We start from the raw sequence: 20892 nt of genomic DNA, 5'->3' as shown, positions 1-20892 counted from the left end.
TACCGTCAATTGAATGAAATAATTAAAGTTGATAATGTGGTTTTATAGAACAGACCTCAGAATTTGAGGAAGATTTGATAGATAATAATGAGAAGTTAATTTCTAAAATGTGCAAGTTATTATTAGAATAGGAGACAAAGGATAGCATGGTGAAAACAGCAATGATCAACTGGGCTAGAGATGTGGGCCACAATAGAGTTAGATTTGTGGGGAAAGCTGTGGGAAACAGGATTAAAATTCACAGTCTGATATGCTCTTAAGGAAAATTATTGGTAAATGATTTACAGATGGTACTTGATGTCAAATAAATTAGCGAAAATGTGTAAGTCACAATCGGGTAAATGTTGTAAGAGCAAAGCTACAGATGGAACTTTTTACCATATGTGGTGGACCTTCAGAGTAGTTAAAGAATAATGGTAAATGATATATAATGAATTAAAAAAAATATTTCAGAAGAGCTTTCCCAAGAGGCTAGAGGCCTTTCTGTTAGGAATAATGAGGTCCGAGGTACCAAGTAAACAAATAAATTTATTTGTGTATACCACTTCAGCAGCGAGAATCCTATATGCACACAGATGGAGAGAGGAGATAGTACAGTGGTACCTCAGGTTACAGACGCTTCAGGTTACAGACGCTTCAGGTTACAGATGCTTCAGGTATCAGACTCTGCTAACCCATAAATAGTACCTCAGGTTAAGAACTTTGCTTCAGGATGAGAACAGAAATCGCGTGGCAGCAGCGGGAGGCCCCATTAGCTAAAGTGGTACCTCAGGTTAAGAACAGTTTCAGGTTAAGAACGGACCTCCAGAACGAATTAAGTCCTTAACCCGAGGTACCACTAAACCTACAAAGGAAGAGTGGCAGATGAAATTGATGGAATATGCAGAATTAGCAAATTTAACCAGCAAAATTAGAGAGGAAGAAGAGAAAAGTTTTTAAGAGGAATGGAAGCCGATATGGATTAAGCTCAGCAGTTATAGCTTATAATGAGAAGAATTTGAACGTTTAAATAGTTAGAAAAAATAGAATATGCAGCAGGAATGGGAAACTTTAGGGAGCCATGGAAGGATAGACGGGATCTTGGTGGAATAGAATTAAGGATTGATGTAATGTATCTATTTTTTCTTTCATTTTTTTCTTTTATTCTTCAGCTCTGTATTTTGTACTTTTATAAATTCAATAATGATGATGATGATGATGATGTGTATTTAGGCACTAGCAGGTGGTAACATTTTGACTTGGTGCTGCTGCAGTTTTTAAGCCCCATTACAAGGTGGCTTGTAACGTGCCATGACACATGTGCAGAGTGAAAAGATCAGGCTTTGAGGCAAACAGATCTGCAAGACTTTGAACAGTTGGTTGTTTCCCCTCATCCCTGTTCTTCTCGTTGGGAGAGATGCTCCCTTCAGCAGGCCATGGCTGCAGCTGAGGAGAGACTATTGCTTCACATTTTCAGCACCAAGCCGTGCACTGCAAGGGTGAGGGGTGAGAGACTCGGTGTTGCCCAGCAGGTAATGGCTTTTCCCACCTGCGCTGCCCCACCTTCAGCCAGAGGAACCTTCAGAAGAGAGCTGCTGCCATGGGCATTATGCGGATGTGCATTTTAATGAGCTAAACGGAGCAATTATGAGTCATGGGGATGTGGGGAGTGTGCATGAATTAAACAATACTTAATTCAATTTTTTGGCAGCTGTTTTGTTAATGTTGCTAATATTTTATAGATTATGAACGCTGCACTGATTTGTTAATCACATAACATGACTTTTGCTTTAATTGTGATGTCTAGCTTATTTTTCAGTTGGTGCTTTGTTAACGGTGTTTTAGAGATTGCTTTGCAATTGCTTCGCTGACGATTTTTTAATCAGTCTACATAATTTATACCGTATTACACTGCTGGATGAACAGCTCAGTAGGTAGAGACTCTTAACCTCAGGGTCCTATATTCGACAATGTTGGGCAAAAGATTCCTGCATTGCAGGGGGTTGGGCTAGATGACCAGGGGGTCCCCTCCCAATTTTATAGTTCTACGATCTATGCATTTGTGATGTGCTATCATGCTGTTGTTGCTTATTGTTTGTAAGCTGAGAAAGTGAATGAATCTTTGTGTCAGCCATCTGTCATAGCAATAAAACAAAAATACGATATAAAAAGAATCGAAATAAAAAATAAATTGTATAAAATACATTTTAGGGTTCTGAATCAATAGTCAAATAGTGGATCTTATTCTGATTGCCCCAGCAAAAAACCCTGCAACCTTGTAAGCTGCTTTGGGATTCATTGGGATGAAAAGCGGCATAAAAATATAATTAATGAACCTAAGGCATTTTCCCCCCTGCCAAAACTCCTTCCCGGCACCTCTCAGGTGGGCACCATTGCCATTCTCGGAGAACAAGGGAGGCGTTCATGGTGAGTTCCGGCACCTCTTTTTCTAGAACAGCCCCGAACAGATAGGTAGCCGAATAACAGATAGGTAGCCGTGTTGGTCTGCCATAGTCAAAACAAAATAAAAAAATTCCTTCCAGTAGCACCTTAAAGACCAACTAAGTTAGTTCTTGGTATGAGCTTTCGTGTGCATGCACACTTCTTCAGATACATATATACATACATACACATTCTTCAGATACATATATACATACATATACATGTATCTGAAGAAGTGTGCATGCACACGAAAGCTCATACCAAGAACTAACTTAGTTGGTCTTTAAGGTGCTACTGGAAGGAATTTTTTTATTTTGTTTTGAGCCCCGAATAAATCAATCCAATAAATAAAGTATGCTCTGCTGTTCTCGGACGTGCGACACGTGCGCCGGCCAGGAAGCTGGGCAGCAACTGCTGCTGCTTCTTTCTCCGTCCGCAGGGAGTCCTGCGCGCCGCAGTGGACCGAGCCCCCCGCTCCCGTTTTCAGAACCCCCCGGACGCGCGTCTGGCCCGCTGCACGTCTGAACGCAGGCTCGGGAAAAGGCGCGGCGGGGCTCGGCTCCAGCAGCAACCAGCCCCTTCTCCCCTGCGCGCTCCTCTTCGCCTCGTCCCGGGCAGCAGCAGCAGCCAGCGAGCCTCTCGCCCGCCCCGGCGCCGCCTCCCCGGCCGAGGGGGAGCGAAGGCGGGCGGGAGGAAGGGGAGGGCGCCAGGAAGGGTCCCGAGGCCGCCGCCGCCGCCTCCTCCTCCTCACATGACTGCTGAGAGAGAAGGAGGCGAGCCATGGACGAGGAGCCGCCCGCCGCGGGAACGGGGACAGCCGGAGGGACCTCAGGTGCGAGTTGCGCTGAGGGGAGTCCAGGGCCGCGCGAGGGGCAAGCGCGGGCCGTTAGCTCTTTCCTGTTTTCCTGCACCGCTGAGGTATTATTGCGGCGGCGGCTGCACCTCTTGTCGGGGAAGGGGCTGAGGCACCGGGAGGACCTCGTGAGGGCGTCCGCCGCCCCGGCACCTACTTCGCCGACAAGCCCCCACCCCTGGGCGCCCTCCGCGGCATTTCCACGCCGCGCTTTCGCCGCTCTCTGAGAAAGTACAGCGGTAGTCCTTGCATTATATAGATAGAGATATATAGCCTTGCAGTTGGCGGAGTCGGGAGAAGAGGGCAAAGGAAGCCTTTCTTCCTCCGCGCAGTGCCTTGTTAATCTGCGGAACTCGCTCCCGCAGGGCCAGCGGCGGCCGCCCAACTTGGGTGCCTTTCAAAGGGGAGTAGACGAATTCCTCGGAGGAAGAAGAGGAGAGGGCGATGGGTGGCTACTGGCGGGATGGCTTTGCTCCGCCTGAACAGTTGGAGGCAGCGATGCTTCTGAAATGACCAGTTGCTGGAAACTACAGGAAGGGGAAGACGGCATACATTATTATTATTAAAACAAAATTAAAAAATTCCTTCCAGTAGCACCTTAAAGACCAAATAAGTTAGTTCTTGGTATGAGCTTTCGTGTGCATGCACACTTCTTCAGATACCATACAGTACAGTATTACCGAACAAAGGCTAATTTGTTCAGATATCGTATCTGAAGAAGTGTGCATGCACACGAAAGCTCATACCAAGAACTAACTTAGTTGGTCTTTAAGGTGCTACTAGAAGGAATTTTGTTTTGACTATGGCAGACCAACACGGCTACCTACCTGTAACTGGAATTATTATTATTATTACCGTATTATTATTATTACCGTATTATTATTATTATTATTATTATTATTATTATTATTTATACATGCTATTGGGGGCAGAAAAGCACTGCTTGTGAGAATTATGTAAGGAACAGTGGCAATTCATAAACGGTTCTTGATGGCCTTGGGAAGACAAGGAGCACCCATGCTAAAAATTTTTCTTGTCTTAGTTCAGCCCCTTTATGTATTGTCATGCGGCAGTTTCACATTTTAGAACCCCTAAAGCTACTGTGGGAAATAGTCGTTTATGAATAGTTTATTTGAAACAGTTGTGGTTATTAATCTACATAGAAGTATTTATATATGTCACTTTATTTCTACGTGGCTATCCTCTCTGCGATATTATTTCTTTAACTTCTGAGAGCAATCCTTTCTTTTTAGGGTTACTCAGGCCCACTGAGTTCAATGGGGTTTACCGCTATGCAAGTGTACATTAGTTTGCTGCAGCAAAAGAAGTTGTGTGTTAACCTTATGGCTAGCAAATTAGCCTTCGTTCGGTAATACTGTACATTCTTCTACAGGTACCACAAGATACTTCGTAGTATTTCTATACTATGGCATGGGAAATAGTTGTTTTGAAATAGCTTAGGTCATGGTGGAGTCTCCTTCTTTGGAGGTCTTTAAGCAGAGGTTTGACAACCATATGTCAGGAGTGCTCTGATGGTGTTTCCTGCTTGGCAGGGGGTTGGACTCGGTGGCCCTTGTGGTCTCTTCCAACTCTATGATTCTATGATTCTATTCTATGATTCTATTCTATGATTCTATTCTGCTCTGGTCAGACCTCACCTGGAGTACTGTGTCCAGTTCTGGGCACCACAGTTCAAGAAGGTCACTGACAAACTGGAACGTGTCCTGAGAAGGGCAACCAAAATGGTCAAAGGCCTGGAAACGATGCCTTATGAGGAACGGCTAAGGGAGCTGGGCATGTTTAGCCTGGAGAAGAGGAGGTTAAGGGGTGATATGATAGCCATGTTCAAATATATAAAAGGATGTCACATAGAGGAGGGAGAAAGGTTGTTTTCTGCTGCTCCAGAGAAGCGGACACAGAGCAATGGTTCCAAACTACAAGAAAGAAGATTCCACCTAAACATTAGGAAGAACTTCCTGACAGTAAGAGCTGTTTGACAGTGGAATTTGCTGCCAAGGAGTGTGGTGGAGTCTCCTTCTTTGGAGGTCTTTAAGCAGAGGCTTGACAACCATAGGTCAGGAGTGCTCTGATGGTGTTTCCTGCTTGGCAGGGGGTTGGACTCGATGGCCCTTGTGGTCTCTTCCAACTCTAGGATTCTATGATTCTATGTTATTTTTTATTATTTTATTTGAATTAGTAGTATTTCTATAACTACAGTACTGTGGGAATCAGTCTTTTAGCAATAGTTCCTCTGAAAAAGTTATTCTGCTTAATGTGGAAGTAGAATCTGACGCTGCTTCTTTTGAAATAGTATTTCTAGCAAATGTGGAAGTCTTTGTAATCTGCTTCATTCATGGAAAAGGCCTGGTAAAACCCAAGCAGGTTTTGAGATAAACATTTAACAGTACAGTTTTTATAGGCCGCCTGACAATGCTTAATGTTCACTTGTGTGAATAATGCCGGCGCTGTGGGGGGACGCAGGTGGCGCTGTGGGTTAAAGTCTCAGTGCATAGGACTTGCCAATCGAAAGGTCGGCGGTTCGAATCGCTGCGGCGGGGTGTGCTCCCGCTGCTCGGTCCCAGCGCCTGCCAACCTAGCAGTTCGAAAGGACCTCCGGGTGCAAGTAGATAAATAGGGACCGCTTACCAGCGGGAAGGTAAACGGCGTTTCCGTGTGCGGCTCTGGCTCTGGCTCTGGCCAGAGCAGCGATGTCACGCTGGCCACGTGACCCGGAAGTGTCTCCGGACAGCGCTGGCCCCCGGCCTCTTGAGTGAGATGGGCGCACAACCCCAGAGTCTGTCAAGACTGGCCCGTATGGGCAGGGGTACCTTTACCTTTACGTTACGCTAATTTCCGTATCTTCAGCTGCACATATTATTCTGTTAGCACCAAAGTGATGAAATGTGCCTTAGGAGCCTACTTAGCAATATGCTTTTGCAGCTTCGTAGGTCAGATAACTGAGATGTTTATATGCTGAGGAAAATGGATGTCATTGATGGAGGAAGAAGGTGTGTAGCTTGTTAGCAGAGCATTTGTTTTGCATGCAGAAAGTCCCAGGTTCAGTTCCTGGCATCTCCAGATAGGGTTGGGAAATTTCGCTGTTTGAAATGCCGGAAAGCCTCTGCCAGTCAATATAGATGGGGCTTCCCCCCCCCCCAGCTGGAACTTGCCGGAACTAAGTGGACGCCACTGCCATTATAAGAGAACAAGGGAGGCATTCGTGGTGAGTTCAGGCACCTCTTTTTCTAGAAGAATGGTGCTGAATATAGACAATATTCAATTAGATGGACCAATGTGGTCTGACAGCATCCTATGTTTGTTCCCCAAAATTGTTTGGTCAAAGGCTGGAAATAACAGAATTGTAGAGTTGGGCCATCTAGTCCAACCCCCTGCAATGCAGGAATCTCAGCTAAAGCATCCATGACAAATGGCCAGCCAACCTCTGATTACAAATCTCCAAGGAAGGAGAGTCCACAACTTCCTGAGACAGTCTGTTCCACTGTCAAACAGCTCTTACTGTCAGAAACTTTCTGCTGATGTTTAGTCAGAATCTCCTTTCTTGTAACTTGAAGCCATGGGTTCAAGTCATACCCTCCAGAGTAGGAGAAAACAAGCTTGTTCCCTCTTCCATGTGGCAGCCCTTGAGATATTTGAAGATGGCTATCGTATCTCTTCTCAGTCTCCTCTTTTCCAGGCTAAACATACCCAGCTCCCTCAACCGTTCCTTATAAGGCTTGGTTTCCAGACCCTTGATCATTTTGGTTGCTCTCCTCTGCACACCTTGTCCACATCCCTCTTAAGTTGTGGTACCCAGTGGCGTAGCGTGGGTTGTCAGCACCCGGGGCAAGGCAAGTAATTTGCGCCCCCTAACCCGTGGATTTTAGTAGGGGCAGAGAGCTGCGAGTGCGAGCGCCCCCCCCCGATGTTGTGCCCGGTGCGGCCGGCCCCCCCCTGCACCCCCCACGCTACGCCACTGGTGGTACCCAGAATTGGATACAGTATTCCAGGTGTCATCTGACCAAGGCATAATATAGTGGTACTAACGTCCCTTGATCTGGACACTATACTTTGGTTGATGCAGCCTAGAATAGCATTAGCAAATACATTTGAGGAAAATATATGAAAGTTCCAGGAGGATGGAGCAACTAGCACTGAAAGTGTGCTCAACAGCATGCAAGCCCAAGTGACTCAACATGATTTTCAGATGCGTTTTACTGATTGCTCTGCCCGCCTTTTGTGTGAAATTAGAAGAGAGAAGGAATTCTTGATTTGAATTGTTTCGAAATGCTTATTTCTTGTAAAACAGATTCATCCCTCTATCTGTTGAATGGCCTTTAATGTCCATACACGCAGCACCAAAAGATAATATTCTGCTCATGTATGCTGAAATCCATATCTTTTCTTACCTCCTGACTCTCTATGAATCAGCTTCCAGTATCTTGCATCATGCAGGCACAATCCTATGCTGACAGAGCAATCCAAGCATACTTGCTTACTCAAAAGGAAGTCATAATGAGTCCAGCGGGTTTTACTTCTTAGTAAGTGTGTAATAGGGGATGCGGGTGGCGCTGTGGGTAAAACCTCAGCGCCTAGGACTTGCCGATTGCATGGTCGGCGGTTCGAATCCCCGCGGCGGGGTGCGCTCCCGTCGTCCGGTCCCAGCGCCTGCCAACCTAGCAGTTTGAAAGCACCCCCGGGTGCAAGTAGATAAATAGGGACCGCTTACCAGCGGGAAGGTAAACGGCGTTCCGTGTGCTGTTCTGGTGCCAGTTCGCCAGAGCAGCTTCGTCAAGCTGGCCACGTGACCCGGAAGTGTCTGCGGACAGTGCTGGCTCCCAGCCTCTAGAGTGAAATGAGCGCACAATCCTAGAGTCTGGCAAGACTGGCCCATACGGGCAGGGGCACCTTTACGTTTTTTAAGTGTGTAATACCATTTCTTAAAGGAAGGATTTGCATCCTTTTCATTCATTATTACGTTGAAGTTGGTAAAGTTACTGTGTCGTTCCACCCTTCTTCCAAGGATTTCTGAGATGCATCCATGGTTCTGCTCATCCTCTTATTCTCACAGCAACCCTGTGGGAGGAGGTTAGCATGTGACTGCGTGAGCTTCACTTCAGCAGGGATTTGAACCCAAGTCTTCCAAGTCCTAATCCGGCACTCTATGCACTATGCCATACTGGCTATAATTTCTTAAACTGTTTTCACAATCTGTATGCCGAATCCTTGGCAACAATTCTCTCTGTTCAATTTTACGATGCAAATTTGTAAGTGGAAAATAGAAGTGAAGGAGAGTTGCTTAAGGCCACCCAGTTAATTTATGGCTGTCATGAGATTGGACCAAGGTCTTCCTAGTCTTGATTTCTACATTGGCTATTAAAAATGGCTTGGCCAAACAGAATATTCCGAATAATCCAGCTGTTTCATATTGAAGGTTGTTTTTGGCAGAGGGAGTGTGTGATTTTCCTGGCGTGAGGGGAAGTGAAGAATTGCAGAAGTGAGACAGTATGTGTCACTTAGTGAAACTCCATGTAAACTTGTAGGCGGTAGTTTTGCCTTCTGGTGAATTCTAGCAATGCTGATGTGGTTGGGGGTTTCCGGGGGGCGGGGGGGGAACCCCCCCCACAAAACCCCCTAACCCTTTCATAGGAGTAAGTTATTGATGGACAGTTGTACATCTTCCTACGGGATTGTTTACTTCTGGTTGAAAGTTGCTTTGAGAGCTTTTTTTTAAAAGGAAGCAGGATTTTAAAAATGATAATCTGGTGAATACTTAATTGAGAGTAAACTGTGCTGATTTCTTTGGAACTCACCACCATGTAATCCTGATTATAGCCTCTGTCAATAGATAGAAAGTCACGAGCTGGAAATCTATCTCTAGAATAAGATAGGGAAGAAGGAGGAAAGGAAAGGCTGATGAATGATCCTTCATTATTATGTTCAGATCCTTGGCTCCAAATTGGCAGGGAAACATCTGGTTTTGCTAAGGGGAAATCTAGACTCGCTGCATTATTTGGACCCAGAGTCCCCACCCCCCATAGGTCACGGCTTGAGATAGTAAGGATGAAACCTTGTCTGTTCTTCCTGGTGGACTAGTCACATTGCTTCCTGAGGAATTCCCCCCACTTCCCATGCTCTTTGGGATTGTTGATTTGCTGAGGTTGCTATTATGATGCCCATTTTCTATTTTACGGTACCCTTGAATATTTGCGTCTTGGAAAGAGTTTGGGAAATGCAGCAGCAGTCGTTTAGACAAACAGTTTTGTCCGGACCCCGAACCCTAAGATAATTATGTGTTATGCTTGCTTTTATGCTTGCGTAGGTTCTGTCAGGCTCTGTGCCAGATAGCTGGAAAACAGAGTGACGCTTCTCAAAAGCATCTTGACCCAAACTAGCTTTCCCTTATAACTGAAATTAGTTTTTCCTTTTAATATTGTGTATAAAACTGATGCAGCCTAGCAGTGTACTGTTGTGGGGCGTGCATGCGACGGGGATGAAGTATCTCAGCATCATGAACAACAGCTAAATTTGTTGATCCTCCTGTTCATTGAGCCTTGGTGGGTAGCTCTGAAAGACAGGGCCTTCTGCGTTGTGACACCATTGGATTAGAATTCCCTCGGTGGTGGGTGTACTTGGCTCCATCTTGTCACCATTTGGTCAAGATGGGGCAGTTTTGAGAGGTCTTGGTTGACTCAGGCTTGTGATGATGGTGTGCTTTTACAATTGTGCTTCTGTGTAATTTGGTCGTTGTTTATATGAACATTCATTCATTCTTTTAAATTGTTGAGCTAAATCATAAATGGAGGAATCTTACTTTTTCAGTAACTTGCTGTAGATTTTAATTGTATCATTGTAAAATATTTCGAACATATAATATGTATGGCAGTTGATTATTCTGCCAGTTTGTTTTAATCATATTTTGAGTGGCCCATTTATTACTGTACTACTGTATGACTCCTTGGCTTCCACCCGCACTGTGCCAGGAAGATTTTGGGCATCACATGGCAGGACAGAATCTCAAACAAAGATGTTGTTTCCCAAGCCCACAATCCAAGCATGTTCACACTCCTGTCTCAGTGACGTCTACGCTGGCTAGGTCATGTTCACAGAATGGAAGGTGGCAGCTCTATGGGAAGCTGGTTTTTGGTACTAGGCCTGTCGGCAGACCAACTCTGTGTTACAAAGATCATGACATGAATGCTGGCCACATTAACCTTGCCATGTGGAAATCCCTTGCAGATGACCTCTGTGCCCGGAGACAGTTGGTCAGGTTGTGTATCCACAGCAGTGACTGGAGGAGAAATGACCACAGGGAGGAGTGCAGAAAGAAGAAATGCCATAGTACCCCTGCTTCAACACAACTGGACACCTTCCTCTGCCCCAGCTGCAACAAAACATGTCTTTCCCATATTGGTCTCTAAAGCCACAGCAGGTGCTGCAACTCTTCAACTGTTTGACTTCATCCCTGAAGGTTCGCTCCTCCATTGTCTCCCGAGACAGACAGATGCCAAACAACCTTATGACTCTGGCTAAGCACTTGAGAGCAGGATAAATGTAAATGGGTTCTCCTTAGGATTCTTTTAAATTTTTGTGTTAGCCGACTTGGAATTAAGCAGCAAAAGTTGTACACTCATCCCAAGCTTTGCATGATGGTATAGAGGTAGAAGAATGGGGAGAGGAAAACGGTCTGGGTCAGCATTGGTCTAAAACCTATTTGGCATTGAGGAGCTTAAGAAGACGTTTGGGGTGGAGGCTAAAAGCCTGGTGAGCAAGGATGTATTACAGTGACAGCTTGGAGGAAAAATAAGCCGTTGACTAGGAAACCATGTAGACGAGGTAGTTGTCTATGCACAATGTCATTGCACTGATATCATAGTCATTTTGGATAAATGGGATGCTGAAGAGGATTGGTCTTGGGGAAGAAAATGCTTGCTCAACTTTCTTGTTTGTTTTTCACGCTGGGATGGCTCACACAAAGGGATCCTAGTGTTCCCAAATTGATCTATCAATTTATGTTGCACCATGTATTATTGCAGGCATATGCCTATGCCTGTATTATTGCATCAAAGGAGCGGTGTTGGCAGCAGCAGGGATAGTAGGAGTTGGTGCTATTCACGTCTTCTGTTGATTTTGAAGTCTGCACCAGCAGTAGCGCTATAGGCCAATTTTATCTGGTAGGCAGCAGATGACAGTTCTTAACCTAGTTTTCTGCAATCTTTGGATAAGCTTCAAGGTAAGGTGGTGTTTGGATTTGGAGGGAGGGCTCAGGATTGTGAAGATTTATTGAAACCTGACCTCCTCTTGAGTATGGCATTGGTGTTTCTCCTCTCAAAGTTGTGCAATACAAAGATAGACAGCAGGAAACGTAGGGCTGTTTGGGGTGCGATGTTTTGTATTTGCCTGTTTTTATTTTATTGTCTACTACCATGACACTGTTTGAATGAGCTGGCGGTTTGGAAATACTCTTACAAATAAATAACTAGGAAGGCATGTGCGCAGAAACAAGTATAAAACTGTCAGAAAAGTCAGACATAGGCCTGACCTTTGAAGCTTCCAGAGCAGCTCTCACAAGATATATGTGCTTGTAGAAGATAAGTATAAAGCGTAGTGTTGGAACAAGAACGTGCTCTGACTAGGATTATCTTGATTTCACTCGCTTCCTCTCTTGGCTTCAGTCATCGTGAATTCCATCAATAGCTCCACAAGAACCATTCACAGCTCTATTTATTTATAATTGCTTGAAATGGAAAATGCAAGCCACAGTTTCACTAGTGTGTATATATTTGCGTTACAATTAATTGCATTGTGTGATTATTGTGTGACATCTATTGTGCGACGATTCCTTTGGCCATAGGAGGTGCTGAGTAGCGTTGTGTTTTAACACAACGGCCGTGTTGTCCAAGGTCTCCAAAAATGAAAGGGGCCTGCCATTGCGCCAGTCAAAGTACATGCAGCCTGCGATGTGCTCACATGGAGATAGTGCTTTTCAGAAGGAAGCAGTTGTATGTCATCCAGTTCATTGAGGTTTTTGCAACTTAAATAAATAACTCTGCCTGGTTTTGGAAACAACAGTTCATACCAATGGTCTGAGAGCACTGTCCATCCTGGTCTTCTTGGCTGGTGATCCCGGGTTTGTTCGCCACTGATCTTTGCCAGCCGGATGATAGATGTGCTTCTGAAGAGCTTCAGAGGACATTGTCCTCCAGACTTGCCATTCATTCCCTGGCAGTGGACTTCTCTTGATGTTATTCCACAACACGTCAATTGACTCCCTTGAGGGGCTGCTTTGTGAGTTGTGTACTTGGCAAAGGGATTAGTCTTGGCATCAAAGCCTGAACTTCATACTCAATGACTTTGTACTAGGAACTGTACCGCCGGATATAGTAAATATTTGATGTAATAATGAAGAGGCAACTTGTTTATTTATTTCTGTCCCCCCCCCCCCCCGTTGTGGCCTATGTAAACTTGGCCTTGATATTGAAGACTCCCAAGTACAGATAACAGTTCTGGACATGAGCATTCAAAAGGAAAGACTGCTTAGAGTCATATGATCCGCCTGGCAGCTGGTATTATGCTTCATTATCTCAGCATTTTCTGTATTCTAGAGCCAGCAGGACAGATTTAAAGTGCACTCACTCTCTTTCTTTTGCAGGCATATCTAATCTTTAACAACCATTCTGTTGTTTATTAGCTATCTAATGCTGATGAGGCTCACAGTGCAGTGGAAGAAAGCTGCCCAGGTAGTAGATAAAACTACATTATTTCTTTGAACGGCTTCCAGTTAGATTCACTTCTTATCTAGCTTTGGACAAACAAGGATGGATGTGTATTTAGGTGATATGCCTGTGCCAGAAAAATACTGAAAGGTGAAAATATGGTGTCAGGTTTTTTTTGGTGTGTGTGTTTTTTGGTAAATGGCAGCAAGTGTTAAAAGAACTTCATAGCAGAAATGCACTGGTGTGGGCCTGACCATTGAGCTGGTGATTTCCCTGCCTTTTAGCTAGGAATGAAATGTTGAGTTGACATGAAAACCAGTACTTGGTGTTGGTGCTGACCTTTAAAGCCCTAAACGGCACAGTATACAGTGGTGCCCCACAAGACGAACGCCTCAGAAGACGAAAAACTCGCTAGACGAAGGAGCTTTTCGTTTTCTTAGCCGCTTCGCAAGACGCATTTCCCTATGGGCTTGCTTCGCAAAACGAAGCTTGCCCCGCAAGCTCCGGGGATAGCGGGGAAGCGCAGCGCGTCTTCCCCGCTGTCCCCGGACCTCTTTTGAAGCAAGGGGCGGCGGGGAGAAGATCGCTTCTCCCCATTGCCAGCCCCGCAATCTCCGGGGACAGCGCGTGCGCCTTCCCCTCTGTTGCTGGACCTGTTTAAAGCAAGGGGCGGCAACGGGGAGAAGCGATCTTCTCCCCTCCGCCCCTTGCTTCAAAAGAGGGGACAGAGGGGAAGGCGCACGCGCCTTCCCCTCTCTCCCCGGACCCCTTTTGAACCAAGGGGCGGCAACGGGGAGAAGCGATTCTCCCCGCTGCCCCTTCCCTTGCTTTAAAACAGGTCCGGGGACAGAGGGGAAGGCGCGCGGCACTTCCCCTCTGTCCCCGGACGGTCTCCATAGGAACGCATTGATTGATTTTCAATGCATTCCTATGGGAAACCATGCTTCGCAAGACGAAAAACTCGCAAGAAGAAAAAACTTGCGGAACGAATTAATTTCGTCTTGTGAGGCACCACTGTATCTGAAGGAGCGTCTCCACTCCCATCGTTCAGCCCAGACACTGAGGTCCAGCTCTGAGGGCCTTCTGGCAGTTCTCTCCCTGTGAGAAGTGAGGTTACAGGGAACCAGGCAAAGGGCCTTCTTGGTAGTGGCCCCCTCCCTATGGAAAGCCCTCCCATCAGATGTCAAGGGAAAAAACAACTACTGTATCTGACTTTTAGAAGATATCTGAAGGCAGCCCTTAGGGAAGTTTTTAATGTTTGATGTTTTATCGTGTTTTTAATATTCTGTTGGGGAGACCCAGCCAGATGGACGAGGTATAAATAATAATAATAATAATAATAATAATAAGATTATTCAAAAGCACGTCCTAATTTCTTCATTGGTTATCGGGTTGTAACCTAAATCAGTTAGATAAATGGATTAAAAACATAACTTTCAAATCAGAAGCTGCTTCCAATTAATAGATCAGTAGAACATACTTTAAAAAATGCTTAGAAAAATTGCAGGTGTGAAGTCCCATCTTAAGAGCTCTTCTGTGAGTGAGAGAGAATGGGAATGCTGTTTCTTAGGGCATCGTTACTGTAAAAAGAGCTGTGCTTCAGCTAAAAGCAAAGGTTGGCTTTTTTTCTTCCTCACAGCTTTTGTTTTTCTTGTGAGCAAATTCGTGCAGTTCTTTGGGTTGCAATCCTGCGTGCACCTCTGTGGGAGCAAGCCCCATCAAACATGGTAGAACTTGGGTCTGACTACACATTGAATTGTGCCATTGATTAATTCACAGACCAAAAAAATCAGTCCAATTATTTGATTAACATTTGTGTAATTGGTGACAAATCTGCTTCAACAAATTAATAGATATGTGCACTATCAAGACCTGATAATACGTTGGCAAAAGTAGAGGGGCCGCAACATTTCTATGAACAAAAGCATCAGTTGCTCAGAAGAAAGGATGTGTCAGTTCCTCTTGTGACAATATGTCGGAGCAGTTGTATTTGGCGAGGGTGGTGAGGGTGCCCATCAATCTTGGCTTTGTCGAGGCATAGCCCAGGGGTGAAGGCATTTGCTTTGTGGGCAGAAGGTCCCAAGTTCAACCCCCTGGCATCTCTAGGTGGTCTGGGAATGCCCTGTCTGAAACCCTGGACAGCTGCTGCCAGTCAGTCAGAGACAGTTAGATGGGCTGGTGCTTTGCCTTCTGTATATGGCAGCTTCCTGGGGTGCTGTAAGTAATAGATGTTATCGATAGATTGAAGTACACTCTCCTTCTTTGCATACAATGCCGTATTCAGCTTCAAGGCAGGGTGGATAAAAATGAATGATTTAAAAAAAAAAATCAGAATTTTTTTTAATTAAATAGGATTTTTAAAAATTTAAATCAGATTTTTTTCAATTTAAATTTGATTTTTAAAATCAAATGCTTTTGGAGGAAAAATCTTTCCAAAGATAGTTTTCTATTTAGGTTACATTATAGTCCAAAGGCTATTTCATCAGGAAATAAGGATTTGTTTTAAGTTTTTCATGTGTGCTAAAACCCTTAAGGTTTTTTCTTTTTTGTTTGAAAAAGTTGTTCAACCACGTCAGTTAACAAACATGGATACATATCCTATAATGTTATTGTTTCAGTTAAATAAATTGTTTAAATTGTTACTAAGGAAATGATTTTTCTCCTTCCAATAAAGTGCAGCAGAAAAGTTGTCCGAATATAAACAGTTAACTTATTAAACCTAACAATGATTCCATAATTATCTATGTATTTCTAATAGTATAACCAGTTCAGTAATTTTGATATGAACTACCGTACTCTGAAAATTTATTATTCCAAAAATGAAAACTTCATCTGGTTGTAAATATTAAGATTTCACCAGCAAGAATGAATCTTTCTGTAAAAAAAAAAAAAAAAGATTTAAATCAAGTCTTACTGACTAGTGATTTAAATAGATTTGATTAAAATCAAATCCACCCTGATTCAAGGTGCGAGAGTGTTAATAGATCAAGGCATCCAGTACCTGTTCATGTGAGAACTTCTCCTACCTGAGTGGCTTATGTATCATCACTGGATGAATCTGATGGCATGCCTTGGAAGATGGCCTGAGGGTCACGAGCAGGAGAGGCAGATTGGGTGTGATGAGGAAAAGCATTTGGGTGGAGCAGAAAAGCTCAGGGTTGTGGAAGAAGACAAAACCACAAGTATCTAAGTAAGCTTGCATTTCTTAGGCATGTTTGAAGCTGAAGGAGAATTAAGGTTTTAACGTTTGGGAGGCACGAAGAGTTGTTGCTTGGGAGAAGAAGAAGAAGAAGAGTTTGGATTTGATATCCCGCCTTTCACTCCCTTTTAAGGAGTCTCAAAGCGGCTAACATTCTCCTTTCCCTTCCTTCCCCACAACAAACACTCTGTGAGGTGAGTGGGGCTGAGAGACTTCAAAGTAGTGTGACTGGCCCAAGGTCACCCAGCAGCTGCATGTGGAGGAGCGGAGACTCGAACCCGGTTCCCCAGATTACGAGACTACCGCTCTTAACCACTACACCACACTGGTTGTTGCTTGGGGTTTTTCTAAAGGAAAGGCATATTGCAAATGCATCTCTGGTCCGTGGATCCAGCAAGTGTTAACATCTGATCAAGCCAGGCTAGCTACCACCCGCCTGGGTGATGGGCCATTAAGATAACAAAGGAAAGGGAGCACTGTGTCAGATGACAAATGGGGGGAGCCCTCCCTTGACTTGCAGACAGTGAGAAGGACAAAAGCTAGAATTCAGAGTAGGGTTTTGGGGCTGTGGTGTCAACTAGAGGCAAAGCAGCAAGCTGGGGAGAGAGTCAGAGAGCAATGTTTGATTTCTGTTTGAATCCGAGGCTGTTCCTATGAGAGAAGCAAGACCCCTTCAGGGTGTTAATGCTGTGAACCTCTCCATTGTAGGCTCATGTTGTATATGCAGTGGTACCTATGGATGCCCCGTTCGCATCCTGAGCAGAACCCGCGTCTGCGTGGGTCGTGATCCGCCGCTTCTGCGCATGCGTGTGACGTCATTTTGAGCATCTGCGCATGTGCGAGTGGCGAAACCTGAAGTCACCCATTCCGTTACTTCCGGGTCGCCACGGAACGCAACTTTAACCCAAGGTATGACTGTAAGTGTAAATAAACTTATATCATAAAGTCACCACCATCTTGTTGTTAGCCGCTCTGAGCCCGGCTTTGGCTGGGGAGGGCGGGATATAAATAATTTTTTTTTATTTTTATTTTATTATTATTATTATTATTATTATTATTATTATTTATCATCATCATCTCGGCTGTGCCTCATCTCCAAAAGAAAACAAACCCTGGGCAATTGCCTGGAACCCCTGGAATCTTGCCCTGCTCAGAGATCGGGGTGACATGCAACAGTATGAATGAGTCACAAGCAAAATGAAATGGCTGTGAGAAATTGGGGCTCTACGCAGTGATAGTAATTTTGTGAGAACAGTATTGGGGAGGAACACAAATAAAGACTACCTGTTGGGGTGTATGTGTCCCCCTTTGCTGCAGAAGCACGAATCTGTGCCGGACGTTGCCTTACCCTTTCCTTTCCCCCTTGCACCTTTGCTAGGCCAACTCATTTGTGCCACCTGTCATGTAGGTGGAAGAACAAGGACTGGAGATCTTGGGAGATTTGAGAGGCATTGCTATCAGCTTTGAGTTGCAGTGTGCTCAGTTCATCACTTCACTTGCCATTATTCCAGGACTCTGATAACTTCCAGGAATCTCGATGTGGCGTTGAATACATTTGCTTTCTGTCCGGAAGGGCTCCTTGCTTACAGCTTGCCCGATCAGCATCCTGAACAATGCAGGCTGAACATAGAAGCAATATAGCTTTGCAGTTGTGACTTTCTGAAGATGGTGTATGTATGGAGAGCACGAAGCCTTAAATTGTACCGGTGGCCTGGTGCAGTGCCTAAGAGTTCTGGCTGTGTGAGTGAGAAGTCCGATGTTTACACTAGGGGTGGGAAACCTTTTTCCGGCCAAGGGCTGCACGCTCATCTGGGCAACCACCCAGGGGCCACATGCCAGGGGTTGGCGTGGCCAGATGCAAAAGGGGGAGGGTCAATGAATGTTAATTAGGGGTGACATATGTCCAGAACTTAGGGACGCAGGTGGCGCTGTGGGTTAAAGCCTCAGCGCCTAGGACTTGCCGATCGAAAGGTCGGCGGTTCGAATCCCTGTGGCGGGGTGCGCTCCCGCTGCTCGGTCCCAGCGCCTGCCAACCTAGCAGTTCGAAAGCACCTCCGGGTGCAAGTAGATAAATAGGGACCGCTTACCAGCGGAAAGGTAAACGGCGTTTCCGTGTGCGGCTCTGGCTCGCCAGAGCAGCGATGTCACGCTGGCCACGTGACCCGGAAGTGTCTCCGGACAGCGCTGGCCCCTGGCCTCTTAAGTGAGATGGGCGCACAACCCCAGAGTCTGTCAAGACTGGCCCGTACGGGCAGGGGTACCTTTACCTTTACCTTTTATGTCCAGAACTTACCGGACGTAGCTGGAATACGGCTGTCGGAAACAGTAAACATTGTCGGAGTCCAAGGGCATATGCAGAGGCATTCGAGGAGAGTGTGAAGCAGGCACAGGCAAACTCGGCCGTCCAGATGTTTTGGGACTACAACTCCCATCATCCCTGATTACTGGTCCTGTTAGGGATGATGGGAGTTGTAGTCCCAAAACATCTGGAGGGCCGAGTTTGCCTATGCCTGGTGTGAAGGGATATGGCCTTGGGAAAGAGAGAGGTCAGGGGAGGGGGTGCAGCCTAGGAAGAATCTTAGGGCTAGATAAAGAGGACTAGACCAGTGTTCCCCATCCCCGTTACAGCTTTCCTTAACTCTGCCAGCCTTCATTTTTTACAGCATAAGGAGACTAACTAGTGATGATCTTACAGGATTCGAATAGCTTCACTCCTTTTCACTGCCTCTGAAACTTTGCTATGCTTGTTTGGTGTTCTGCAGAAAGTTTGGGGGGAAAATACAGTAGGATCCCTTGTCTGGCAAGGTCCCCTTACTCCCCCCCCCCCCCGTATATCATGGCTCAAATTCACTGCACGGATGCTGTTTGCCCATATACCCATCTTTTGTATCTGGGCTTGACATTGGAAGGCACATTTAGCCAGTAGCTTGCGAGTTGCTCTCCTGGTCTGCATTGCTGGATACAGGGACTTCAGAATCAGGAATAAGCCTGTGCTCTGTCTGAAAGGCAAAACATCCGCTGTGCTCCATTGACACAGGGTTCCTGAAGGGAGACCTTGCATTCCAGGGATTCTCCTGCAATAAGAAACAACCTTTTAAAAAGGAGGTTGAAACTAGCAACACTCCACAGCAGAGCAAGTGCATTCACCGTGGTGGCCCCTGAGTCACAGAAACACCTGCCTTCTCCGATGCACCAGAGTTGGGTGCTAGGTCACTTGTAAAAGCTTCTCTCCTTAGACAACCTGCTTTCATTTTATTGAACCTTTTTATTGGCCGTTGTTGGGTTTTTCTGTTTCTTGTCACCTTGCGTTGTGATTTCAGCTGCTGCATCTTGCCTTGAGAATTTCGGATTGAAAGCTAGCCCAAGCGTTAATAATTAATTAATTAATTAATTAATTATACCCCGCCCATCTGGCTGGGTTTCCCCAGCCACTTATAAATGAATGATACGGATCATGGGTAGGCAAACTAAGGCCCAGGTGCCGGATCCAGCCCAATCACCTTCTAAATTCAGCCTGTGGACGGTCCGGGAATCAGCGTGTTTTTACATGAGTAGAATGTGTGCTTTTATTTAAAATACATCTCCGGGTTATTTGTGGGGCATAGGAATTCGTTCATCCCCCCCCCTTCAAAATATAGTCTGGCCCCCCACAAGGTCTGAGGGACAGTGGACTGGCCCCCTGCTGAAAAAGTTTGCTGACCCCTGATATGGATAAACTCACCTCCCTAAGGGGGGCCAGGAGAGGATGAAGCGGAGATTATTAATTAGGCTGCATTAGTCTTGGTGACATAGTCAAACCAGGGCAGAGGAAACCCTCTTACCTTGGTCTAACTGAGGGTTTGGCTCTCCCACTGCCCTCCCTGGCTTTCCAAGCTGCATGAAATGAAGTGCCTTCCCTTGCTTTGGGGAACTGTTTTAGGATGCTCATTCACAGCCCAGAGAGTTCAAATAGGAGTGCCTTTCCTTCCACAAGCTGTTGTCCTTAGCAGGATCCAAGAATGCTGGGACTCGCTCAGATTCTTGTCTTAGCGGGAGCAAACCAGGCAGGAAATACCGGCCTCTTGGCTGGCTTGCAGCATAAGAGTTTTTGGCACGCGTCCAAGAAGAGCAGCCAGCTTCTTGCTTAGGTGTGAAATTAGGGATCTCCCAGAGTGTTGCAGGGAAGGATTTGCTGAGTCTTCCCTGCCTGCCCAGCTGCTTCGGAAGGTTGTTCCTGGCTTCTGCTTCGGGGACAGAGGAAGAAATCAGAAGCCCGGGCTGTTGCTCTCGCAGCGTTTTCCTCTTTTGATTCTCCTCTTTCTTCTAGACTCTGCAAAACCTTCGAGTGATCTGAAGGAGCCGGAAGAGTCTCTGATGCAGACTCCCCAGGGGAACCCACTGGTGCTTCCCCACACCCTCCCAGAGCTGTTGAGCAAGGACACGGTGCAAGTGGAGCTGATTCCTGAGAAAAAGGGTCTCTTCCTGAAGCATGTGGAATACGAAGTTTCCAGTAAGGTAATGAATGCCACTCGCTGGTGAACCGAAGAAGAAAGAGTGGGGAATCCTTTCCCTGCATTAGTTTCTGTGTTGGGCTGTCACCTGCTTGAAAAGTCATGGGAGGTGGAACATGTCGTTCCAAAGGGTTGGGGGTGACTGCTTCCTTTGTTTTGAGATAATGCACCAGTGTAGCAGGAACCATTTTGAAAGAGGAATTCCCTCCTGTCAAT

The 20892-nt window shown here is 45.7% G+C and overlaps 1 protein-coding gene and 1 long non-coding RNA gene across 3 annotated transcripts in view; both read left to right on the top strand.

The window, feature by feature from the left end:
• LOC310831366 overlaps positions 1–20892 on the top strand; it is a 136652-nt gene that overhangs the window by 91183 nt on the left and 24577 nt on the right. The gene's annotated exons all lie outside the window — the stretch shown is intronic.
• The window catches only part of SNX8 (sorting nexin 8), a 42359-nt gene continuing 24577 nt past the window's right edge, over positions 3111–20892 (top strand). For both annotated transcript variants that reach the window (XR_014557788.1, XM_083711663.1), the window contains exons 1-2: positions 3111–3253; positions 20493–20680. Coding sequence is in view for 1 of the 2 variants with exons in the window: in XM_083711663.1 (XP_083567789.1) it covers positions 3202–3253; positions 20493–20680 (240 nt within the window). In the remaining variant the exon portion in view is untranslated. The remainder of the gene's footprint in view (positions 3254–20492; positions 20681–20892) is intronic.

This window comes from Podarcis gaigeae (genome assembly GCF_964106915.1).
Source record: "Podarcis gaigeae genome assembly, chromosome: 14".
NCBI classification, from domain to species: domain Eukaryota; kingdom Metazoa; phylum Chordata; class Lepidosauria; order Squamata; family Lacertidae; genus Podarcis; species Podarcis gaigeae.
Note: the sequence above shows the minus strand (reverse complement) of the source record. Positions and strands in the feature narration are given on the sequence as shown.